The sequence below is a fragment of the Drosophila gunungcola genome, unplaced genomic scaffold (assembly GCF_025200985.1).
Source record: "Drosophila gunungcola strain Sukarami unplaced genomic scaffold, Dgunungcola_SK_2 000001F, whole genome shotgun sequence".
NCBI classification, from domain to species: Eukaryota; Metazoa; Arthropoda; class Insecta; order Diptera; family Drosophilidae; genus Drosophila; species Drosophila gunungcola.
The window spans coordinates 14,765,259-14,787,116 of record NW_026453197.1 but is presented as its reverse complement, the minus strand read 5'-3'; the positions used below and the strand labels follow the sequence as shown (position 1 = coordinate 14,787,116).

At 37.6% G+C, this 21,858-nt stretch overlaps 2 protein-coding genes across 3 annotated transcripts in view; both read right to left on the bottom strand.

Annotated features, from left to right (window-relative positions):
- LOC128263515 (uncharacterized) overlaps positions 1 to 5,453 on the bottom strand; it is a 123,472-nt gene extending 118,019 nt beyond the window's left edge. For both annotated transcript variants that reach the window (XM_052998597.1, XM_052998596.1), the window contains exons 1-2: positions 5,113 to 5,453; positions 124 to 1,037 (exon numbers count right to left, since the gene is read on the bottom strand). The gene's annotated coding sequence lies outside the window, so the exon portion shown is untranslated. The remainder of the gene's footprint in view (positions 1 to 123; positions 1,038 to 5,112) is intronic.
- Positions 5,454 to 15,350: 9,897 nt separating this feature from the next.
- On the bottom strand, positions 15,351 to 16,275 carry LOC128261575 (transmembrane emp24 domain-containing protein 1). The gene has a single exon (XM_052995344.1). The coding sequence runs from the start codon at positions 16,178 to 16,180 to the stop codon at positions 15,488 to 15,490; it is 693 nt and encodes a 230-aa protein (XP_052851304.1). The 5' UTR covers positions 16,181 to 16,275; the 3' UTR covers positions 15,351 to 15,487.
- Between the last annotated feature and the right edge of the window lie 5,583 nt (positions 16,276 to 21,858).

Here is a 21,858-nt window from a genome sequence, read left to right as displayed (position 1 = left end):
ACTGTGTTTCAATTTTCTCTTGTGAGATACTCCATCTACGTCTTACAAACAGAATCCAAAACCCATGAAACAGTAAGAAAAGGAGCCTGTGAGTGAATAGATAAGATGAAATCTTGCACATACCTGTTGCTTTCTTCCGTAGTTCTCTCAGCACGTGGCGTATACTCGATATTTGGCTTTCAGCGTACAAACACGGACAGGCACTAGCACATAATATTTGTTAAGCTGGCACACACACACTCGCGACACTTAATTCCTTCTCTAATTTCAATTTCTGGCACGCGTTTATGTTTGCTTTAGCTATTCCCGGGCACCGAGTACAGAAGTGAAGGCCCGAAAAAAATCCTTGGCGGTAATCATGCAATAAGCCGCACTTGTGGTACACACACACACTCGTTCTGGGGTCAGCCTTCTTCGGGAGTCCTGGCAATCCTGTCTCGCCTTTGTTGGCCAAGGGAAACAGCTTGAAATGCTATTAAAATATAATCTTCTGATAATCTGCACTTAATTTCGTGCTCTAGCTCAAAGTAGAGGAAAGACGTTTATATGTCCTGGCCGTCAGCTGGTTCGTCCTTGTTGTTCACTCTCCTTTTTTTCCGACTTAGTTTTTTCCCCAGTGAAATCTTTTAATTTTTTTCACTAAAAATTGTTTTTTCACTTCGTTACTCTGTTTATTTGTGTTTTTATTTCTGTATTGTAGCTATGTATTTTTTCGTCCCCTTTGTTCACGTGGGATTCTGGATTTTTTCCGAGCTTTGTGTAATTTTTACGCTCCGCTGATTTTTAATGTTTTGCCGTATCCGTGCAACGAACTCGTTCATGTGCGTGCGTGTTGATTTCCTTGGCTGCTACCTTTTTGATAGACCCGCACTCTATTTTCTTCTATTCTATTGCCTTCTTTCGAATTTATCAAATTTTCTTCTATTCTCCCGTCAATTCTTTTTCTTTGGACTCCCCTTTCTCTCCTTTTTTTAATCAAATTTCCGCTTGATTGGAGTGACGACAATTTAGTTGATTTCCGGTTGATGTTGATGCTTCTGTTGTGGTGTGGCAAAAGGTAACGTGGAAATGTATAGAGAAAAGAGAAAGAAAAATAGAATAAGTTAAATCTATTTGGTTTGGGAGGGGAGAACATTTTTTTTTAAAATTTTGTTTAGTTGCTTTATTGACAAAAGGAATTCATCAAACCAATTCATTACATTATATTTTTTCCAATACTTGGTCCTAAAATACATTTGAAATATATAAAATATAATATATATTTTCAAAAATGGACTTTTTCGGCCTTCAAACTGTATATAACTTCTTAGTACAAGCGGAACCTAGACCTAAGAAAAAAAAATGTAGACCAGCACTTTTATTAACGTTAGGGGTATTTTTGTGTAACACAGAGGTTTTTATGTAGTTATTATTTTTATTCTTAAAATTAAAGCTACGTTTCATTAGAAAAACTGGTTGTTTTTGTTTTGCGTAGTTTTTAAGCTGCGATTTTTAAAAAAAAATTTTTGCTTAAAAAAGTGTTTACGTATTAATTAGCTTTATTCGACTCGAAATAATAAGTCTCAGAAATCACATTTTTTTCCATTTGTGAATAAAGGCCATATCCTTTTCCATTTGAAGACGATTTAATTTCCTTTTTAATTTAATTCCAAGCGCTTTTTCCGCGCATATTACTTAGTTTCCACGCTTCCGCCTTTCGTTTCTCACACTCTGCCCACCATTTCCCTCATGCCCTTCCGCCCTTTCCGCTGATCCTCTTAACAGGACATTGCCTGTGATATATATGGAAACATTCTCACAAAACCGAAATGCAACATCCACACGCCTCGGTAAAATGTTTTCCATTTTTCCTGATTTTATTCCAAGTATTTTCTTCGTGCTGTCGCCTGCATGATATTATAATTGTGTTCTCATCTTATACCGCAGACAGTAAAACATTTAATTTCCTCTTCGCGAAAGCCGACGTTAGAAAGAGACGGGGCGCAGGCGGAGTGAGAGAGATGGCAGGCGAGGCCCGCTATAATTCCTTCCGGTTATTTTTGCCGCCAAATGGCGTTTCGTGTTTCTAATTCCTCGCAAAACCTATTTACTCTCCCCCCAAATTTCCTCCATACTTCCCCGGTGTTTTGTCGCTGAGAGATTTACGAAATAAAAAAGGAACCATAAAGAAAATTACAGAAAAATTAAATCACTTCACATTCCTCAGTCTCGACGAATTTTCTTAATTTTTTTTGTGTGTGCTCTTGGCATTTATGCTTCATTTATTTTTGATGGTTTTTTTGCCAACGCAAAACATAAATGGTTTATTTGGAAATTGCGCGACGCAAAAATATTATATGCACTTGTGTTCCTTTATGGCCTGGAATAACGTAAAATGTAATGGGGATTAAACAGAAAACGTTGTGCTTAAATTCAATATTTGCTTGGAAATTTCGAGCAAAACAAATTTATACTGTGCACAAATAAATCAATTTGTGGGATTCATTCCAATGAATTTATTGATGAATAATATTTCTGACTCAAAATCATCCCTCTGGCAATTAGTTGCAGTTACGTCTCAATCAAACAATAATTTCCGAGTCAAACAGTTTGCGCACAGGCAACATACATACAATATATGTTTTAAAGAGCTTATGCTTGCATTATTTATGAGAATTGGTCTCTTGAACGGCTTTATTTTAACCGTATAATTTCGCACACACAAGCTGCTTAAACATAATGAGGCAATGCCCGAATCGGCTATTGAGCCGTTGCACTGCACTGTTCAACTAATGAGGCTTCATATTTCGTTGGCCTTGCAAAGCCGGAGACATATATTCGAGCCCTCTAATTAATTAAATTACATTAAATACCTGAGGCCCGAGTGGGTGCGCATAAAAAGTACTGATAATAAAAATTCATCAACTGTCGTTTTATGATTTCGCGCTTTAAAAAAGCGGCCGTCGCGCAAGAGCTACACAAACACAAAATGTTCGCAGTCTGTGGACTCATTTTCGAACGCATTTTAATGAGGTTTCAACTGGAGAGGGGGCTTCTGCTGCACAGACTGTATTAATTAAAAAAGGGTTTCCATGAACTCTGCGCCCGGGCTAAAATGTCAACCAGGCGTTGACCCAGAAAGGCGAAAAACTGAATCTCTGGTCGGCGTTTAAGGCTCGCTTTAAGGTCCTTGTTTTTTCTTTGCAGAAAGTGTTACACGTGTCCTTTCGCTGTGTGTGTGGTCGGGTTTGTATGTGGCGGATGGCTGGAGGCTTTTGAGAAACACAATTTCAATTTGTGTAGTATGGGAAAAATCGCCCAACAGCTTTTTGCTTTCACTGCCTTTTAAAGAACACGTAAAAAAACATTTATCAATTTCAGATATACTTTAAGGACTCATTTTAATAGCTCAAACTTTTCTTCACTAGATAACATAATGGGAATTATTAAAAAAAAATACATTTTATCTAAAACCAAAAGAAACTCGGCAACTGGAATATTAAATAAAGTTTTCTTTTATTACAGTTTAATAAAATATTCTTTCTTACACTTAAACAGGACTCTATGTTTCTGAATTTGAATGTCATATTTTGGTGAAAGTATGTTTTTAATTCTACGTATAAAAAATCACATTTTTTTTTTTTTTTAAATCCAAGATGGTTTTCCTGACTTTCTTCCTGTGCAGCTGCTTTAATTTCCGCTTGAATGCAAAGCAAAGGTTCTTTGGCAGCAACAAAAAAGGTTCGCCCTTCGCATGTTGACTTGTCTTGTGAGTCAGAGCCAGACTTTGGGGGCCATAACAATAACAGAAAACAAAGGGCAAAGGCAACCAAACTGAACCGCCCCGAAACTTGAGGCGCAATCTTTTGTGGCGTCTTTGCCGGCCGACCAGAAGAAATCTTTTCAACTTGATTAATTTCCCACAATTTAAGTTGATGAGAGACGATGCCCGAGAATTTTCAGAGCCCAGTTCAAATATCCTGCAGGGCGTCTGCTGTCTGCTGGCCACTTTGTGAATTCGGGGCCAGATGGCTATGCGAATGTGTTGCGATTAGGTAAACGAACCTGCAACTTGATTTATCCCAGGAGATTGGCCAAAGAAATTAAGTGTAGTCCCCCGAAAACTAAACAATCTTGGATGCACATCATTTACAGCACACTGAAATTAATGCAAATTTTCCAGAAAATAGTTTCTAAGAAAAAAATTCATTTCGGATTTGAAACAACATTCCGTAAACGTCAAGCTGTCCGGCCATATTCCAAAACTAATGCCTACGACTTCCTCAACTTTTGCTGCTCACATTCCCATTTACGAAATTATATAAAACAAAAAGTAACATTTTCTTCACAAGTTTCCCTGCTGCTGCTGCTGTTTCTGCTTTTCCTCAATGATTTATTGGGCGGAATGGTTTTTGTTTGTCAGTCAGTTTGTTTGGTTGCCTGTTTGTGTGCTGTTGTTTTGGGTCTTGCACTGGGCCAAAGGTAAAAGAACTTTGGAGAGTTTGAATGGTTGCCAATATGTTTTTATGGCTTTCGCTCGCCATTTAGAGCAAAAACTATGCCAACTATTCGGATACTTGAAAATCGAACACAATTCGGTACCGGAGAAAGATTCTTCACAATTTATCAATAAAATGCTGCACCGGAGACTAAAAAGTTTATTGGCAAAAACTCGTAACTTTGTATGTTGTTGTTGGCTTATTTTACAATATATCACTTTTTCCTGCTTATTTGAATTTTGCTTACTGGCTTACATTTCTGGTATGATTTTGTTGTTCCAATAAAAAAAAGCGGATTGTTGCTACAACGAATTTTTCCTTCTTTTGCGCTCATTCCAATCTGAATTGGAATTTCAAAAATATGAAGTTAAATTTTATTTGGAATAATTTGTTGGGTCTTTTGATTTTTTTTTTCAATGGTAATATTGGTTTCATAATTTTTTTTGTTACAGGTAGGCGCTTTGTTATGAGTTTGTTACTTCGTTTTCAGTTATTGTAAGGAATTTTTTTGTATTATTTTAAGAAGCTTGTTTACATGTTTTAGATACAAATATATTTTTGCTTTATATTGAACATGGTTTAGAAATTTCAAATGATAAGCTTATTTTGTGGAACACAATATAGCTGAGCTTACTTATTTGGCTTTGGTTTTTGCTTAGATTAATCCGGAAGTTTTTTTTGGATTTACTCCAATTTTTGAACTTTCCATTCACTCTTCGCCCTGTTTATTCAATTCGCAACCCGTTTTTCGCAACGCGTAACCGAGAACTTTAAGGTCCACCGTTTCGCTTTCGGCCTCCATCAGTGCCACCAAATGTCGCTCATACGCACTGTTCACCCACTGACACACACAGACAACCGACCGAACGCGTTGCTCGTCTCTGGGATTTTTGTCGGAGAGCGTAGCAGCATCGGGCCGCCTCAGTGAACGGATGCTGGAGCTTGACTGAAACGCCGTGCCTAACTAGCCAGCCTTTCGACGGTGGCCGGACCTACTACAACATCAGGCCAAAGCCGATGAGGCCAGGACTAAAGAATCGGGGAGCGAACGAAGCTGCCCGGAGTGGCAGCACAGATCCGAGGATGTTGGCAGCGAACTTATGCCTATTACAGCATCCCTGCGAGAGCTTTCTGGTGAAAGCTTTTCACTTAAGAGAAATTTGTTTAAGGAAGAGAAAAGCCCAGAGCTTAACGTCCACATTCAGCGAGCTGAAAAGGACACTTTTCCAGAGCGAGCTTATCCAAGCTTTCGTCTAGATTTTGTTTATCATTTAAAATGTTGTGATTTAAATACAGACGGTTATATATGGTCGCACTTTAGAAATATTTTCAGACATATTAGAGGTTTTAAAGTGAATGGTGTCTACATGCCGACATTTTAAATCAACAAAACTTGATTATATACACAAAACTCTAGTGGTAGCATTACATTTTGTAAAATACTCGAATATTTTATATGTTGAAAAACATTTTATCTTCTTAGTTATTTTGAAGAGTTTGCATACTTTACATTTCGTATGTTTTAATTGTTTCAAATTTAAATTTAACCATGTATTTTAAAAGCGGAGAGCACTGAAACAGTAGGGACAAATTAAGAAAAAGTTAGTTCACTAATATTGAAGAGCACCCAATACCTAATCACAGTTGCTTTGAGTGGCAATCAATGAACTCAAACCTGCCACCCCGAACGCCAGTTTGCTGGGCGAATGCAAAGCAGGCCTAAACGATCAACGGTGGCCAATGTACAAATTTGCCCACATGGTTGACTGGCAGACAGCGCTAATTAAACCACACGGATGGCAGCCATGGCGGCCAAAAACCAGGACATTAAAACTGATATAAGGCCCTGGAAATCAGAGGAGCAGGCCCAAAACCCACACAAATCAGCGTTGTTTCAACTTGCAAGCCATTAACTGCTTTGTTTGCCCGAGGAAAGCGGTGGGAAATGGCAGCAGGGGAAATGGCAGGAAAAATTGGTAGCTGGCACCTTGATTGTATAATGGAAGGACGCTGCCTAAATGCAGCCCCCGTGTCCTGTAAGTGACACGTAGAGACAATCGAATTGTGATTTGTCAGCGGGGCGGTAAGGGGGGAGAAACTGGGGCACTCCGTGTCCATGGAGCACTCTGTCAAAGTGGCAGGACCATCCAGAAGACGAGCTGTCTGCTGCTCCACTTCCTTCGTCTGCTTTTGGCCATTAAGTGGCGCACATGTTTGGCTCACACCACTCCACTGCCCTTCGGTTCACTTCACTTCGCTCCGCTCAATTCGGAGCTGGCCAAAAAGGTGGCATCCAACGCACAGGTGTCCTTATTTTACACGCCACAAAATCAGGCGTATAAATTTCTATATTTTTGTATCCCTTACTGTCACCAATGCGGGGATAATACATTTCCTGCGAGCATTCAAAACTATTTGAAAACTGATTCAATCTTTTTTTACTCGGAACTGTTCTGAACTTACAAAAAAATTATTTAAATTTTTATTAAAAATATTGATTTTAGTTTATGTCATAACAATTGTTTTAAAAACAATACATAGTAATAAAGTATTGTACTCAATTTTCTTCAAGTTTTTAATAAAGAATATACACAATGGGTATTTTTATGCACGAAACACAAAACAGGCACCGCCTGAATTAATTTCTGTAATTCCTTCATCATTTTTAAAGCAAATCTAGTGAAAGCTGTGACGAATTAAAAGCGAAGGGCAATTAAATTAGGCTGAGGGCGTCAAGCTTGTCAAAATAATTATCCAGGCAGTCATATGGAAACCTTGTTCGACCTCAAGATACACTCTTACTTGTGGGTGCATTTTTGGGAGTCACTAAAAGGAAACTTGCTCATTCATCCACTTTTTTGTTTTTTTGGTAGTTGGTCCGTTAATTTTGTATGATGCTGTCGTAAAAGAAAGTCTTGGAGATTTGTAAAAAAAAGTTACCACGAAATATGAGTGAGCAACAACTGTGTCAATCTACATAAAAGAGAGGCTCGGAGACTTCCTCAACCTTTTTCCGCCCTGATATTGTCGTCATTGCTTTATTTTTCGCCCTCCTCTCTTGGGTTGAAGAAACTTTTTGTGTGTGCGCCAAATGAAATAAAAGCTGAAAGTAAGGACGAGCAAATCCTCACAGCTGTCCTGGCAACTGACGCACATTTCTCTCTGTCATATATCATAGATTTGTGCGGGGGTTTTGCCAGCAGCCCCCAGTGGTCAGTGCTGTGTCTCCTTTTTTCAGGGTTTTTTTCTTGGTGGAGTTTTTCTTACTGTTGTCCTTTATCCGAGTAATAAACTTAAATTGTTATTTTACCTTGAAAGCGCCACAAAAAGATTTACGGTCGTCTTGGCACCTACTCACAACCCCCTACCCTTTTCTCTTTTGTGGTTCTGTTAGCATTTTTATGCTCATTACTTCGCATTTAAGCTCCCTATGTTACCTCCCGCTCCTCGTTTCAATTTACAACAATCCTTGGTCTTAAGTCGCTGCTCGTTCTCTTTTTTCCCAAAAGCTTATTTTGATTTCCACTGGTTTGTTTGTTGTTATCGCATATTTATTAGGCCCCTTATTGTGATGTCTAGAAAATGTCCAGACAATTTATGCCTTCCCATAAGCGGCGAAAGGCGAGATAAAAGCCAATTTGGAAGCCGAAGAGAGGGCTAGGGAAATTCGGCATTTAGGCCGCAAGCAATTGAGTTCTTAAACGCTCTGAATCTTTAAAAGCCACTCAAAATGTCTTTATAGAAGTTTGGCTGCTGATAAGAATCTAATAAAATAACATTCTTATTTGTTAGTTTTTACTACTTATGTTTGATTTAGTAATAACCTCCTTATGTTTACTTTTGAATAATTAACTTAGGACAAATAAATTTTATAAAATTTAAGAGTTAAATAATTCGAATACATGTTCTAAAAAAGCAAATCATTTTTTGTGACATTTTAGTTATGGAATAAAAGCTCAATTAAAGTGGATTATGAAAAAAAGTAAGTGACAACTTATCATCAATGTTTGCCAATTATTGTTGAAAAATAATCCGATAACGATTTTGTTACATTTGCGATATTTATGTTTTTATCTTTTGACCTTACACAATTAGCCAGCAGTCCAATAAATTAATTGAAATCTACTTTCGCATCCGCACTTCGGTCGATGGCTCATTATTATCGCATCACTGGCAACAAAGTTGGGCCAACTTTGTTGCATACTTTTGTGGCCACGGCTGTCAGCGCGGCTTCGCTGCTCGCATTATTAATTAAATGCAAAATGTTTACACTAATAATTTCAGCATGAATGCCCCTCCCTCGGAAGACGCGGGGGGAATCGCAAACGGAAGGAGCCATAAATTTCGCCTTTGGCTGCCGCCTTGTCGCGCTGCAAGATGTGCGTTGCAAGTAGCAAGTAACGAGTTGCGCGTTGCGCGTTGCAGTGGCCACAAATTGTGAGTTATCTTGGGGTCCCAGAACGGCATCCTCCTCGGCGGTTAAGGTTGTTCTTGTTCCTGTTGTCGCTGCATGCAAACACATTAAATTAAATTATTGTCACTGGGCGGCCTGGGATGCATCCTTGCATCCTGGCATCCTGGCATCCTTGCAGCTCCGATGTCCTTGTCGCTGTCGTTATTGTCCTCACCATAGTTCAGCTTGTAGGGCTTCTCCCTGCGAAACAAGCGCAAAATGTGGGAGGTCCTATGCTAAACGGCTAAACTTCTATTCGCTTTTCGGCTGGGACGCGTTTCATTAGGCATTTACGCATTAGGCGAAGGACCCGAACGCGGACAAGGACAAGACGAATTGTTCCGCTGGGAGGTATTACAAACTATCTTGTTGTCATTCTCTTCCATGACAAAAGCTGCAAGCTGGTCGGGTGTAAAAGGCAATGTAATTTTATTAATAACGGGGGTAGAATTTAACAAGTAATAAAACTGACTTTATTTTAATAAGTTAAGAAAAGTCGTTCTTAATTTAAGAGCTCATCTAAGTAAAGTAAATCAATTTATTGAAATTTTTACAATTTTTTAAAAAATTTTAACATATATATATGTAGTAAAACAGCAGCTCTCAACCAACTTTAAGTAAAATGCTCAGATTCCTTCAATTTTGGTTAAAACATGTCCAACAAAAAAATTTGTATTTAAATTGTCCGGCCTATGAAGTAAACAAGTTAAATTTAAGTAGCTTAATAAATTCAGTTCAAATTTTTTTAGCTATTTGTTTTATATTTGCTTAATTTACTGTTCAACTTTTTTACAGCATTTTCACTTAACGCTGTCAAGTTTTATGTGTGTGCTAATTATCTGTGGCTGGCAACATTCAACATTTTTAATAGCCGCTAAATGCAGGAGTTTACGAAGATACACACACTCTATTTTCGTTGTACTTTTTACGAGCAATGTAATTCGGTTGGCGTTCAGTCGTGCGAATCGCTGACTTTGGTCACTCCTTTACTTGGACTTGCGAAGAGGAAAATTTGTGGCAAGCTTTTGACAAGAACGCAACGCATTACCAACTTTTACCAGCTTTTCACGCGTTTGAGGGCGCACCATTAGCAACTTGACTTTGGCGACTCAAAAGCATTTTAATGAGCCACCAGTTGAGGCCAGAGTTTTTCTTGTTTTTTTTTACCGTTCATGTTCATGGCAAACAGCAATTTCGGTTGGAAAAATGCAAATTTTTTCTTGAGTGACCAGCTAAAAGTTGCATATTCATGGTGCACAAATATACAGCCCTAATGCATTTGCGTGCAGGAATTCCTTTGCATATTACAAGATGACCGAGCCAGCGGTAGAGCAGAAATATGTGAAACATAAATTCACTTAACATAGAAATGCACTTTCCTAAGGGCGTGAAGAAAAACGCATCAAAGGACTTTAGACTGGACTAAATCCTGTTCAAGCTCGATGAAAACTAAACAAAAAGTGGCCAATTGGCTTGGAACCTTGCGAAACAAAACCAAGAAAGTTAAGGGAAAAAATAAGTAAAAACACTCTCCATAAAACGGAATTAAAACTGTAGAACTGCAGACGCAGCTAAGAAAACATTGGACTGCAGAAGTGGGTTAATTTGCCAAAGGATATGGGGTCATATGTGTGTGTATTGGCACACTCACATAATTGCCAAAGCGTGCAAAGTTTCATTGTTATGGGCTGCCTTCTGCTGGCAAAGTTTCCCTTCGGAGGAAAATGGAAAATCGAGCGACCGAAGGCGAAAGCTTTTTGCAGTTTAAAGCATTCTGTTCTGCATCAGCTACGCATATCCCGGCTAAACACAATACAATCGCAGGAAGTATGCTTTGACCCGGGACAGGACATTCCGGCGCCTGCAGATCGGAAAAAGGGTTAAGGGAATATGTATGAGATGTAGTCCCATGGGAGCCTCAGGCAAAAGTTGTTAAGAGGTTTCTCTGAAAGTTTAGCTCCAAAAGTTTGTTAAATTTTAAATTTAGTTAAATATTAATTTTAATTAAAGTAAATGATACATGCAAAAAAATTGCTATAATTAATAAGCTATTATAAAAATTATATTCACTCAAAGTTCTTAAATTTAAAACATTTAAGCCAAACCATTTTTAAAGTTTATTTTATTAACTACTGTTTATTTTAGTAATGCTAGGACGCTTTTAAATACATTTTTGATTTAACTTTACAGGGTGCAGTCATCGAAATATTTATAGTTTAAAAGCCCATTTTTTTATTTACTGTCTCATAAAGTTTTTTAATTAAATTTAATTTATAGTTTTATTATATAAAAGTTTTTAAATTACAAATTGTTTACGGTTTTTCACATAATTTTGTTTAAGCTATTTATTACTTACTTACTTCCAGCTCTTTTTTTATAAAATAAAGTATCAAGTAAATTAGGTTTTTTCCTAAAGTGCGAAATTTACCTAAGAGTAAAAGAAGCTACAAATTCATTCATAAAAACATATCTACTTTTAGCAGTAAGTCATTACTTTCCAGCTCATCAATGGCGCCTAAATTCTGATTTTTCCTATACCCATTTCCGGCTGCCAATGGCAGCGTTGTCTTGAAGGCATCTTCAAACTAATTAGTAATTTATTTTTAGCATTTGCCGCATATTACATTTTTGCCAAAACTTAATTCACGTTGGCAGCGGCGGCAGCTGAGACTCTCGAGTGCTGGAAATGGCCGCCAACATGCAATTAATTGTGTCATTGTAGCCATTAACCAGACAGTTGAGCAGTAACCCAATTTGTTCGCTTGATTGTCGGCGGGTGGGGGTGGAAAAAGGGGGCGTGGTGGCCACTTGACCGCCCCTAATGGCCATAGTCGGAGGGCAATATTAGAGGCGACTGCCAAGGCAACGCGAATGGGCTCTTTGTGTGCCAGTTTGCAATTAAAACGCCCCCTAAAATGAAAGAATGTATGTGTGTGAGTGCGACGAAGGATGGGTGTTGGAGCTCTACCATATGTCCTGATATGTCAGTTGTCATGCATAATGAACAAGTCCTGTGCTCCTTTCCTTTTCTTATGTGCTCACTACTTGCATTCTTAATGGGATTGCTTTCGAGATGAAAGGTTAAGAAGTCGAGTGTTGCAAACCTACGCAAAAAGACACAACGAAACTTTTGTGATAAAACGGAATCATAAATTAGCTGCTTAAATATATTTTAAGCAGTATTATGACGGCGATGAACTTCTTTTAGTTATTTAAAAGCGTTTAATCCAATAAGATACTTATTTTTAGCGAATTTATACTCAATTGTGTTATTAGAAGTGTAGGTTGTTGCACATCAGGAAGGCCTATTAAAATTAAAATAATAAATTAAGCTTTTCAGAAACTTAAATAGTATCATAACAATCCTCTTTCACTGACTTTCTACTGTGTCCCTTTAGTATGTCAACGATACAACCAACATAAACCGATTTGAATGCCACGTTCGACTCAGAAGCAAAGTAATTACTTCACCAACATTTTGTTTTAGTATTCGAATGCTAATGATGGTCCACTTAAAGGAGAAACATAAGGGAAGAATTTGATTACTGAGCAACAAAAAAAGAAATGTATAGTTTAATTTACATAGTTTTCTCTACTGATTTAATAGTTTCTCTGAGCCAAATGCTTGTGAAAGATTTTAGTTTTTGCATCTTTTGAATGCCATCGCCCACAGAGCCTCAAAACCCAATCTAACTACATATGTTGTTTTGCTTTCTGTTGTTGTCATCAGTTCTATTCAAAGTTTGGCCAAAACAGAGCTTTATCTTTACATATTCATGTGTTTGTTCCTTTCTCCACCCAACCTGTTTTACCTGATGCGCTTTGTGGACGGAACCTGTACTTTGTTATCGTTATAGTTTATTTATACATGAAAAAAAATTGCCAAAAGCTTGGATTTGTTCACATTAAAATATCTCAATATTAAACGAACTTTTCAAGTTAATAGTTTGAAATTTAAATTTTAATATTGGAATACACAAAAACCTTTAAAAAATGTTAAAATCCTGAAACAAGTAAGCTTGAAATATTTTTCTCTTTTCTCAGTGCTTTTGGCTTAGTTATCGAATTTCATTTGTGTGACTTTTCCATTAATATTTTCGTTTGGCCATCGTTTGTTATTGCAAAACACACGCTCTGCTGGATTTTATTTATTTAAATATTCAATTTGTGCAAAATACGTTTTATTTGTGTTAAAGGCGATTACTTAGCTCGAATCTCTTACTTATGCTGCAGAATGAATGTCCATACTGGCAGTTACTGGCAGAAGATGCAGCGATAAAGGTTGTGAGGAAAACTTTAAATACATTTGTCACCCGGCTTTTCCACTCTCATTAAGCAGGCAAAAGGAGATTTTAGTGCTGAAGGACGATGACAGCTGGCGCCATGGCACAAATGGGCAGGACATTATCTGCCGGGATATCTGCTTGCAATTGTGCCTTCTCTTTTTTTGGGCGGTGGCAACTTCTTGTCGGCCATAATTTGATCGTTAAAATGGCCGACAACTCCTTTGCATCGTTTGGCAGCTGCAATTAAATGTCTTTTTTTACGATTGTGCAGCCTTTGCATTCGCTGTAATGAAATTAACAGCGGCTTTTCTTTTGCATTTCCTCTGGCACTGATAAACGATCTTTAGTCCTTCCTCCTCTGGCGATTTCCCTATGGTCCTCAAACCGCCACTTAAGTGTAAAGTAGAGCTGCCCGCAAGCGCGTTAAATTGCCAAGAAATAAGCATATATGTGAAGCATTTATTTTTTCGTCGAAAAGTTCCCTGGATGGATTCCTTGCATGACAGGAACAAGGACTGCGATGAAGTCCTTTAGCGGTTCGTGTGTGTGCCCGTGCTTGGGCGGGTCGGCCAACCAAAGTGAATAAAGCTTGAATGACATTTTTAATTACCTCAAAGAGGGGATTTAAATTAAAGTTGTTCCTAACGAACAAATGTAATTGATTGTATTTTTGGAAATTTCTTTTTGATTTACAGAAACCGTAAATATCATATTTAGTTAACTAGAATAAGTAAAACCCTGTATTTGTATTAAGTTGTTTATACATTCTATTAATTTGTTTTTTTTTTTTAAATCCAAAAAACTGTAACTGTAACGTTATAAGTTATTCCTAAAAGCATCCACATATAAAACCAAAAATCAAAATCTTTCATTAAATAACTGTTGGTCTATTACAAAAACAAGCTTGTAGCACTTTTAAACAATTCATGAAACATCAATGTTTTTCTCAGATGGCGAGCTTGGAACATCATTTACTTTAACTAGGCATTAATGATCGCGTTATCTTACAAAAAAAAACCGTCGGAAAGGTGACCCAGGCGCGCCCTTTTGTTAGCATGACTTGACCAATTGAATGAAGATTTTGAAGCTGATTTGCTCTACAAGATTTTACCTTTAAGACTTCTTAATACGTCGATTTTTCTGTATCTCCTTTCCTTTTTATACTCACTTATATACTTGGTGCACTGTACACCTCCATTGTTGGGGCACTTGACTGGCCACAGGTGGCACGCTTTAATTTGCACCTTTCAGCGGCACCGGGGAGCACTGTCATCGCTGCCGGCCGCGCCCAAAAAGTCACACAGGGAGGCAGCTCGAAGGCTAAGTGAGCCACTGTGTCAGTGGGGCCCCCGGGAGGAAGGCGGACACACGAGGGTTAAGGGACAGGGTGGTGGATCAGGAGACGCTGGGACGCCGGGGAGTAATTAACACTGCGACGCTGGCTGGCGCTCAGTAAACAATGGCAAACGGGAGCCGCAGTTGTTAATTACGCCAACAATGCGCTGCAGCTAGGGGCAGACAAAGAAGGGGCGTGGCACAAGGTAAAGCCAAGCCCAAGGAGCGGGAATAAAAATTAAGCACAGGAAGTGCAAATTGCCGTTAGAAGGAAGCAGACACAAGGAGCTGCTAAATGAGGAAGAGACCTCTTAGTGAGCTTAAATATCAAGGCAGGGACTTAAAGATTTCTTAACTTTAAATTATAAAACAAAATAATATAAAATAGTAATGAAAATAAAAATATTTATATTTTAATATTACTTTAATCATTTTTTCTTAAATGTTTAGCGATCTGAAGCAAAAGAATTCTGCCCCACTTCTACACTGATTAAAATATATAATCTTGAAAGTAAATATTTGGCAAAATATTATATAAAATTTAAAAAATAAAATAATAAATAAAAATAATAATTTATAACACTTTAATGCATATTAAATTGATTATATGATATTTATATCAATTTAAAGATGTCAAAATATATTCTTAAAACATTCAAATTAAATGAAAGAAAGTTTTATATATTAATATTTAAAATATAAAAAAAGCGCAATATTAAGCAAACAATTTTTTATTTAAGTAATTAGTACATGGATTTGAGTATCTTAAGCATTTAGTATCTTAAGCATTTCCTATACACATAATTCAAATTTTAGTCGAGTCGCTATTGGAAAAAAAAACTCTTTACAGACTATAAACAATATTTTCTATCCAATCTATAACGCTCCCATAGATTTTCTTTATGACAGCTCAAATAAACAGATAGGAAAACAGCCTAAAAGCATTTCCAAAAGTTGTAGAACGTCCCATTCGTGTGGAAAATACTTCTCACCATCAAGACCTGTAGCAGGCCAACGAAGATCATTGACAAAAACTGAGCCCATGACCAATTGTTAACCATGGCATAAGTGGATTCGGCCACATTGCGATCTCTGGCCTCGAGCGCTCGAAGAAAGTCCTGAGTTTGACGGGATCTCATGAGGTTCACCTGAATCTTTCCCATGTAATTGTCGATACCGGTATAGGCCACATCGAATTGGTAGTCGGTTAACATTTCCTGGCGCAGACCTCGCAATTCCTGCTCCTCTCGATCCGCAGCAGTTACTTCCAAGGTGAAGGATACGATCTTTTGGTTAAAAGAGCTAATGGTATTGTCGAAACAAATCTTGTAGGATCCCGTATCACTAGCCACCAAGTTGTGCTTTCCCTTTTCCTGTTTTATTTCATTGATCAACAAACGGCGACTCGGATCCATTAAATTAAAATTAATATGAGTTTCGCCTAGACCTCCGTGAGTCACCTGATAATCGATTCGAATATTCTCTGTTGTTGCAATCGGCTGGTAAAAACATTCCTGTCGTCCAGCTCCCACAAAAATGGTCAGTTGTTTGTTATGGGGCTCGGCATTGGAAGAGTCCAAGTCCTTCAGCAGGACTATTAGAAAAATGTAACAAACGATTTGGAACATTTTATAGATGGGGTTCCAGTTTTCGATTCGGATCGTTCTACTGTTTTACAGTCTGTGTAGATTTATTAAAAGAAAACAAAAAGCTTGCTTTTTGAGAGAAGGCAAGATCAGGATTTAAGGTACACGAGAAGAAAATGTTCACAATAAGTTTAATGTGAACAGATTTTAATTAAAATTAATTATTGTAATTTGGAATTCTTGGAATTGGTGCATGTTTGAGTAAGCGGTCCGAATTTGGATGCAAATATTAATGTTGAATATACAATGCGAGTTGTTGCATTTACGAAACAAAAACATTTACGGTCTGGACACTGGCTTTAAGGTTCATCACTCATACGTACTGTTGTAACTGTTAATTGATTTATACAATATCGAATAATTTATGATATCTGGCACAACGAATCGTACGGAAATGTTGAGAACATTGCCCAAAGCCTAAAAAACAAGTAAAATTATTTAGTTTTCAAATAATTTATTGCACACCAAAATGTGTTTCTGTAAAACGGTGGATTGTTTTAGATTTTGGATATCCATTGTAGTGTATACCCATATGGCGTTTAGAGATACATAGTGTGAGCGCATAGTGCTAAATGCAGCTTTTAATAGCCGGCAGCAAATTTGTTCCGGCATTGCAAAAAAGTACCGAATCCCTTGCAATCCCATACCGCCCTCATCCCATCATCCCATTCGCCTGGCAAAACTAAAAGCAACAGCATCAAAAGGAATATGAATTGAGGTCGATGTGTAAATATTTGTCAACGGTAATGGAAATTTATGCTACCGTTGCCGCTGCTGCTGCCAATGGTGGGCGGCAGCTGGTAGGAGTGGCAGTGGGCGTGGCACTTGAATGGGCGAACTGGCGAGTCGAGCGCTTTCATTTTTTTAAAAAACAGTCAGCGACGCTGCGTGAGATAAAAAAAAAAAAGGGACGGAGAGTTACGAGGAACGGCAAATACTCTTTAGAGGAATAAACAATTAATATTTATAAATAATAATACAATTTAAATTTTTGGAAAAATATAAAGTTATAAGTTTTAATATAAATCTGCTTTCAAAATATTTATAAAAAAGAAACATTACTTTAATTTGGATTTTCAAACATAAGTAATTTGTTCATATTTAATTTATAACTATAAGTCAGCCTGGCTTTAATATGTGGAAAATACGTAGTTAAGTTAAATATTGAAATATTGAAAATAGCCTATTTTGTAGTTAATTAAAAAATTTTAATTTAATTTACGTGTTTAATTTCTAGCGCAGTTAGCTAGATTATTTTTTTAAAGAGTATGAATGAAGCACCTTCTGAAGTTTAGTAAAAGCAAAAAATTGTTAAAAAGGAGTAAAGCCCACATGCGTTTGGAAAAGGAGGAAACTTTACAAATACACACACACCTCCATACCATACAGACTCACCCACACTCATGAAAAAGGTATGCATGTTTAGTTGCATTTGTTTGCGCACGAGTGCATCATTTTTTTTTTTTCGTTTTGAGTCTTTGCTTTGCTTCCTCCTATTTTCCGCTCATTCTAAGCTCTGCCATTTCCTCAAAAGCATTTTTTCAATGCTTTTCTTGTTTTTTTTCTTCCTAATTTGTATACACACAAAATATAGATACGCATATTAGATTATGCAATTTTAAAGAAACAATCCTTTGTTTAATTTGAATAGATTCAACTGATAAATCAACTTTTTGAATACGATGAAATGATTTGTGTACATAAGCTAAATATATACGCAATTTATGTTAAACAATAATTTACATAAGGCCAAAACAATTTTAAGATTTTTAGTATAGTATATATTATATTTTGATGCTATCAACTTTTTTTTGGGTTCCAAATTAAAATTTAAACTGCCATTACGGCACTTCAATTTTGGCTATTTACTTGAAAAAAGGTGAGATGAACACCCAGTTACCTGTGAGCCCAAACCCTGTCTATGGAAACCCTACCACCAAACAATATTTTTTGTAGAGAAAAATTGCATTCGCGACGTTGTTGAAATGCCGGCGGCTGGAATACTCAGTCGAAGCATGAAAGCTGCAAATAGGACGCATAAAAAATGTTACCCGGGGTCGTCTGCAGGTGATGGCAGTTAGGAAAAGCAGAGTGGGAATATTAGAAAGCAAATTACACAAAAAAAAGAAATTTTAGATAACAGTTACAACAAATAATTGGAAACAAATTCATTTTTAATATGGCAAGATCGCAAAAAAATTAAACTCACTAAAAACATATTTTTTGAAAACTTTTTCACTAATAAACAAGTGTTTTTTTTCTTGATTTTTCATGTTACTTTTAAAAAAATGGTTCAAGTTCTTTGAGTAAACTATTTTTAGCAAGCACATTGATATCAATATGTAAAAGTAACAATTAAATAGCACCAAAAGGCTTTAAGGATTAATTAACTAACTAATTTAAAATATTTAATAATATTAAAAAACATTTAAATGTGTAGCTCGGTGTAGATTTCGTAGGGTGTCTTACAGCGTGAAATGTAGAAGGCGTTGGCAGCTGCAAAGTAGCCGACACCGGAGTTTAAATCATTGGAGCGCACTTGTGTGCGTTCTCTTGTGTGTGTGGTGGACTGTGTTTCGATGTGTGTGTGCGTGTTGCTCTAGTTGATTGTTTGCTGGGGGCGCGCCAGGTGTGTGGGCGTGGCAGGAGCCCGGAGATCAAATACCAAGCTGTCGGCGAAGCCAATTTAATTTGATGAAATTAAGCTGGCGATAAAAATATGATAGGGGCAAAGGGAGAACGCCAAGGCGTTTGAACGTTAATTTAATTCTAAAATCTTAAATCATTTTAGAATCTTAGCCACCAAATTTCTTGTTTGTGCCAACCAAAATACAAATATCGAATAAACAAAATTAATTTTAAGGCTTTAGTGTACAATTTTGTTATCGAATCGAGTTATTGACTCTGCAATATTTTTTCTTTTGAAATGTATTATAAATAATATTTTAATCAATAATTCATTGGTTTTCACAGTACAAGTAATCCATAATCTCAGACTACAACAAAACATATTTCAAAAAGTTGTATTTCCATCTCTTTCTGATTTACAATTGTAAAATATCTAGAATTTTCTCCTCACCACCAACTCTCTATTCGATTGCAATAATTCTTGTCCTTTGTCCGTGACATCAAATCAGAGTAAACCCTTGACAAATGCCACACCTACACAGAATTATGGGCTCGACTTACGTCCGGTCTGGTAATCAGCTCTTGAGCGACTTTGGCTGATGGACGACTTGGGGAGTGATGGGTCTTCTCCCGGTCATGGTCCAGAATAAATTGACCCCAAAAATTGAGAAGGTCAGCCATAGAGATGGCTCATGAATTATTAAAGACAGAACAACAGCCAGTTGACCCTAATCCTCAAAACGGCTGCTGCCAATGATTGCAAAATGCTTAGTCAAATGGAACTAAATTTTCTGTGAGAAACTTCGTGCGGCCCACAAAATTTCGGCCAAAAGAAACCAAGCCACAAATTCAGCCAGAAAGATGTTTTGACAATTTCCAGGCGAGGGGAAAAGTTCCTTGACCAACTCCATTGAGTAGGCTCTTGTGCAAGTAGCACTTTAAATTAATGAACTGAGATTAAGCAAGACAAATTGTTGTGGGGCTCTGGGCTTCGAAAAATTTTCTTTGGAGGCAAATTGTTTTTCGTTCTTGGAAATATATTAATTTGTATTTTGGGCTGCCCTCCCTTCGCCACGCTTCAACTTCCAATAAATCTACAATTTATTGTTATTGATATTTGTGTAAACAATTTCCGCAGACCCTCCGCCGGCCAACAATTTAAGGGAGCAGAAAATTGAATGAATTTTCGAACAAGAAAAGCAGTTGACAACTTTGAAAAATTTATAGTACCTGCAGCAATCCATGATTAAAATATGCAGCCACTTTCACTTCTTGCCCGGGGGGCAAACTCAAAATCTCATGTGGAAAATGCAGTCAATAAAATGGTTTCCCCATCTATCTGTGTTCTCTTTTGGTCGGTAGCCAAGAAAATATTCATTGAATTTGTTAGCAACAAACGGCAAGTTGTCAGTCAGTCGCTGCAGTGGTAAAAACAGAGCCATTTCCAGGGAAAATTTATTGCCCCAGTGTCGGACAGGGAAACTCATCAGGTTGGAGTGAGACTGGCCGGGAATTATGCCATTAGATGTTTGATTTCCTTTTTTCCTTGTTTTGTTTGGTTTTGTTGGCCAGGCGAGCAGTGCAAATAAATAAGCAATTTCCGACGACAACTTGAACAAGCATAAAATGCAATGAAGCAACAATTTCTCCACCGGAGGAGGGAAAGCCGAAGGCAAGGACACTGCTGCAGCTTTGCGAAAAGCTCTCCAAAGTGCTTCTTAACTAAGCTTAAAAGCAATGCCAACGGCCACAACAGCAAATTCGATTTGGTGTGGAAATTGCAGTTAAACTCTTGGATTTCCACCCCGCTTTTCACTCCACATTTCTGCTTTTCCCTGACAACTTTTCAGCTGTTATTTGTTTTTATTGCTGTTATGGCTCATTGAAGTGTGACAAAGTCGCCATCGTTGTGGCTATTAGTTGGCTCCAAAGGTGGCCTGAAGGTTGCAGGAAGTTGCAAGAAAGGGCGCCCATGAAAATACAGTTGAAGCTTGGTTTATACAGAGCTGGAGAAGAGAAAGTTTTGTCGGTTCAGTCGAATACAAATATTTATAAAATATATCTAAGCCCTTTAATTTTAATTAACCCGAAAAGGATTTAAAAACTTTTTGACAAGGCATTCCCTTTTTAAATACTTTTCCCAGTAACCTTAACTAACAAAAAACCTGCTTAATCTTAACATCACTTCTAATACCTTAAGCTAATTCAATAAGAACAAAAACATTAGCAATAAGGCCATTTAGAAAAGCTCCAAAACACTACCAGACTCATCGCATAAACGAGGCTGGTTGGGATCCAGGAGAAGGACAGTGAGCACGAGGGGAAAACATCGACTAAGCTCATTTGTGGCCGCAGTTCTCCGCAAGTGCTGTCCAGGAAGCCACTAAAATCCTTGGCCAACCAAGCGCAACAAAGCCGCGACATCCTTTTCACCTGCTTGCGACTTCGATGGGCGAAAGTTCCACATTTCTCGGCTCTGTCCTCATTTGTGGTTAATTTTGTCCCGCTGCCTGCGCTTATCCTTTGCCAACTGTCACAACTTGGCGACAGGAGAAGAGCAAAAAGTTGCAGTTCGAGCTTCAAGGAGTCGCTTAAGGGTGCACTGGAAATAAAATATGCTGAAAATATAAATGTATTATTCTGTGGTATTTTATCTTATCTTAATTTTACAGAATTGTTTCTGTAAATTTAATCTAAATTTAAACAGACTTGGTATTTTCACAAATAATTTTGCTAACCATTTGAGGAAGTTTAATATCAGTAAGACAAACAATTTGTCTCTGTGTTACAGCTACACTCCTTTTATACAGAAATCAGTAAAGGGAGGGGATTCAAGAGCGCTCGGCAGCCCTGTCCCTGTACTCCTCTTTATTCGCCTAATTTCCGTCGCTTTGCCCCGCTTTACCTGGCGCTAATTGGGGACACCGAAAATCTATATACAGTCCTGGCAGTTCCGCAGTCCTTATCGCTGTCCTTGTATTTGGTCTTTCGGCTCTCAGTCTGAGTCCCTCTGCCCCGTTTAATGTGCGTCC

Coding starts and splice junctions, on each gene's coding strand:
- LOC128261575 (XM_052995344.1), bottom strand. CDS start 16,180: ATGTTCCAAATCGTTTGTTACATTTTTCTAATAGTCCTGCTGAAGGAC.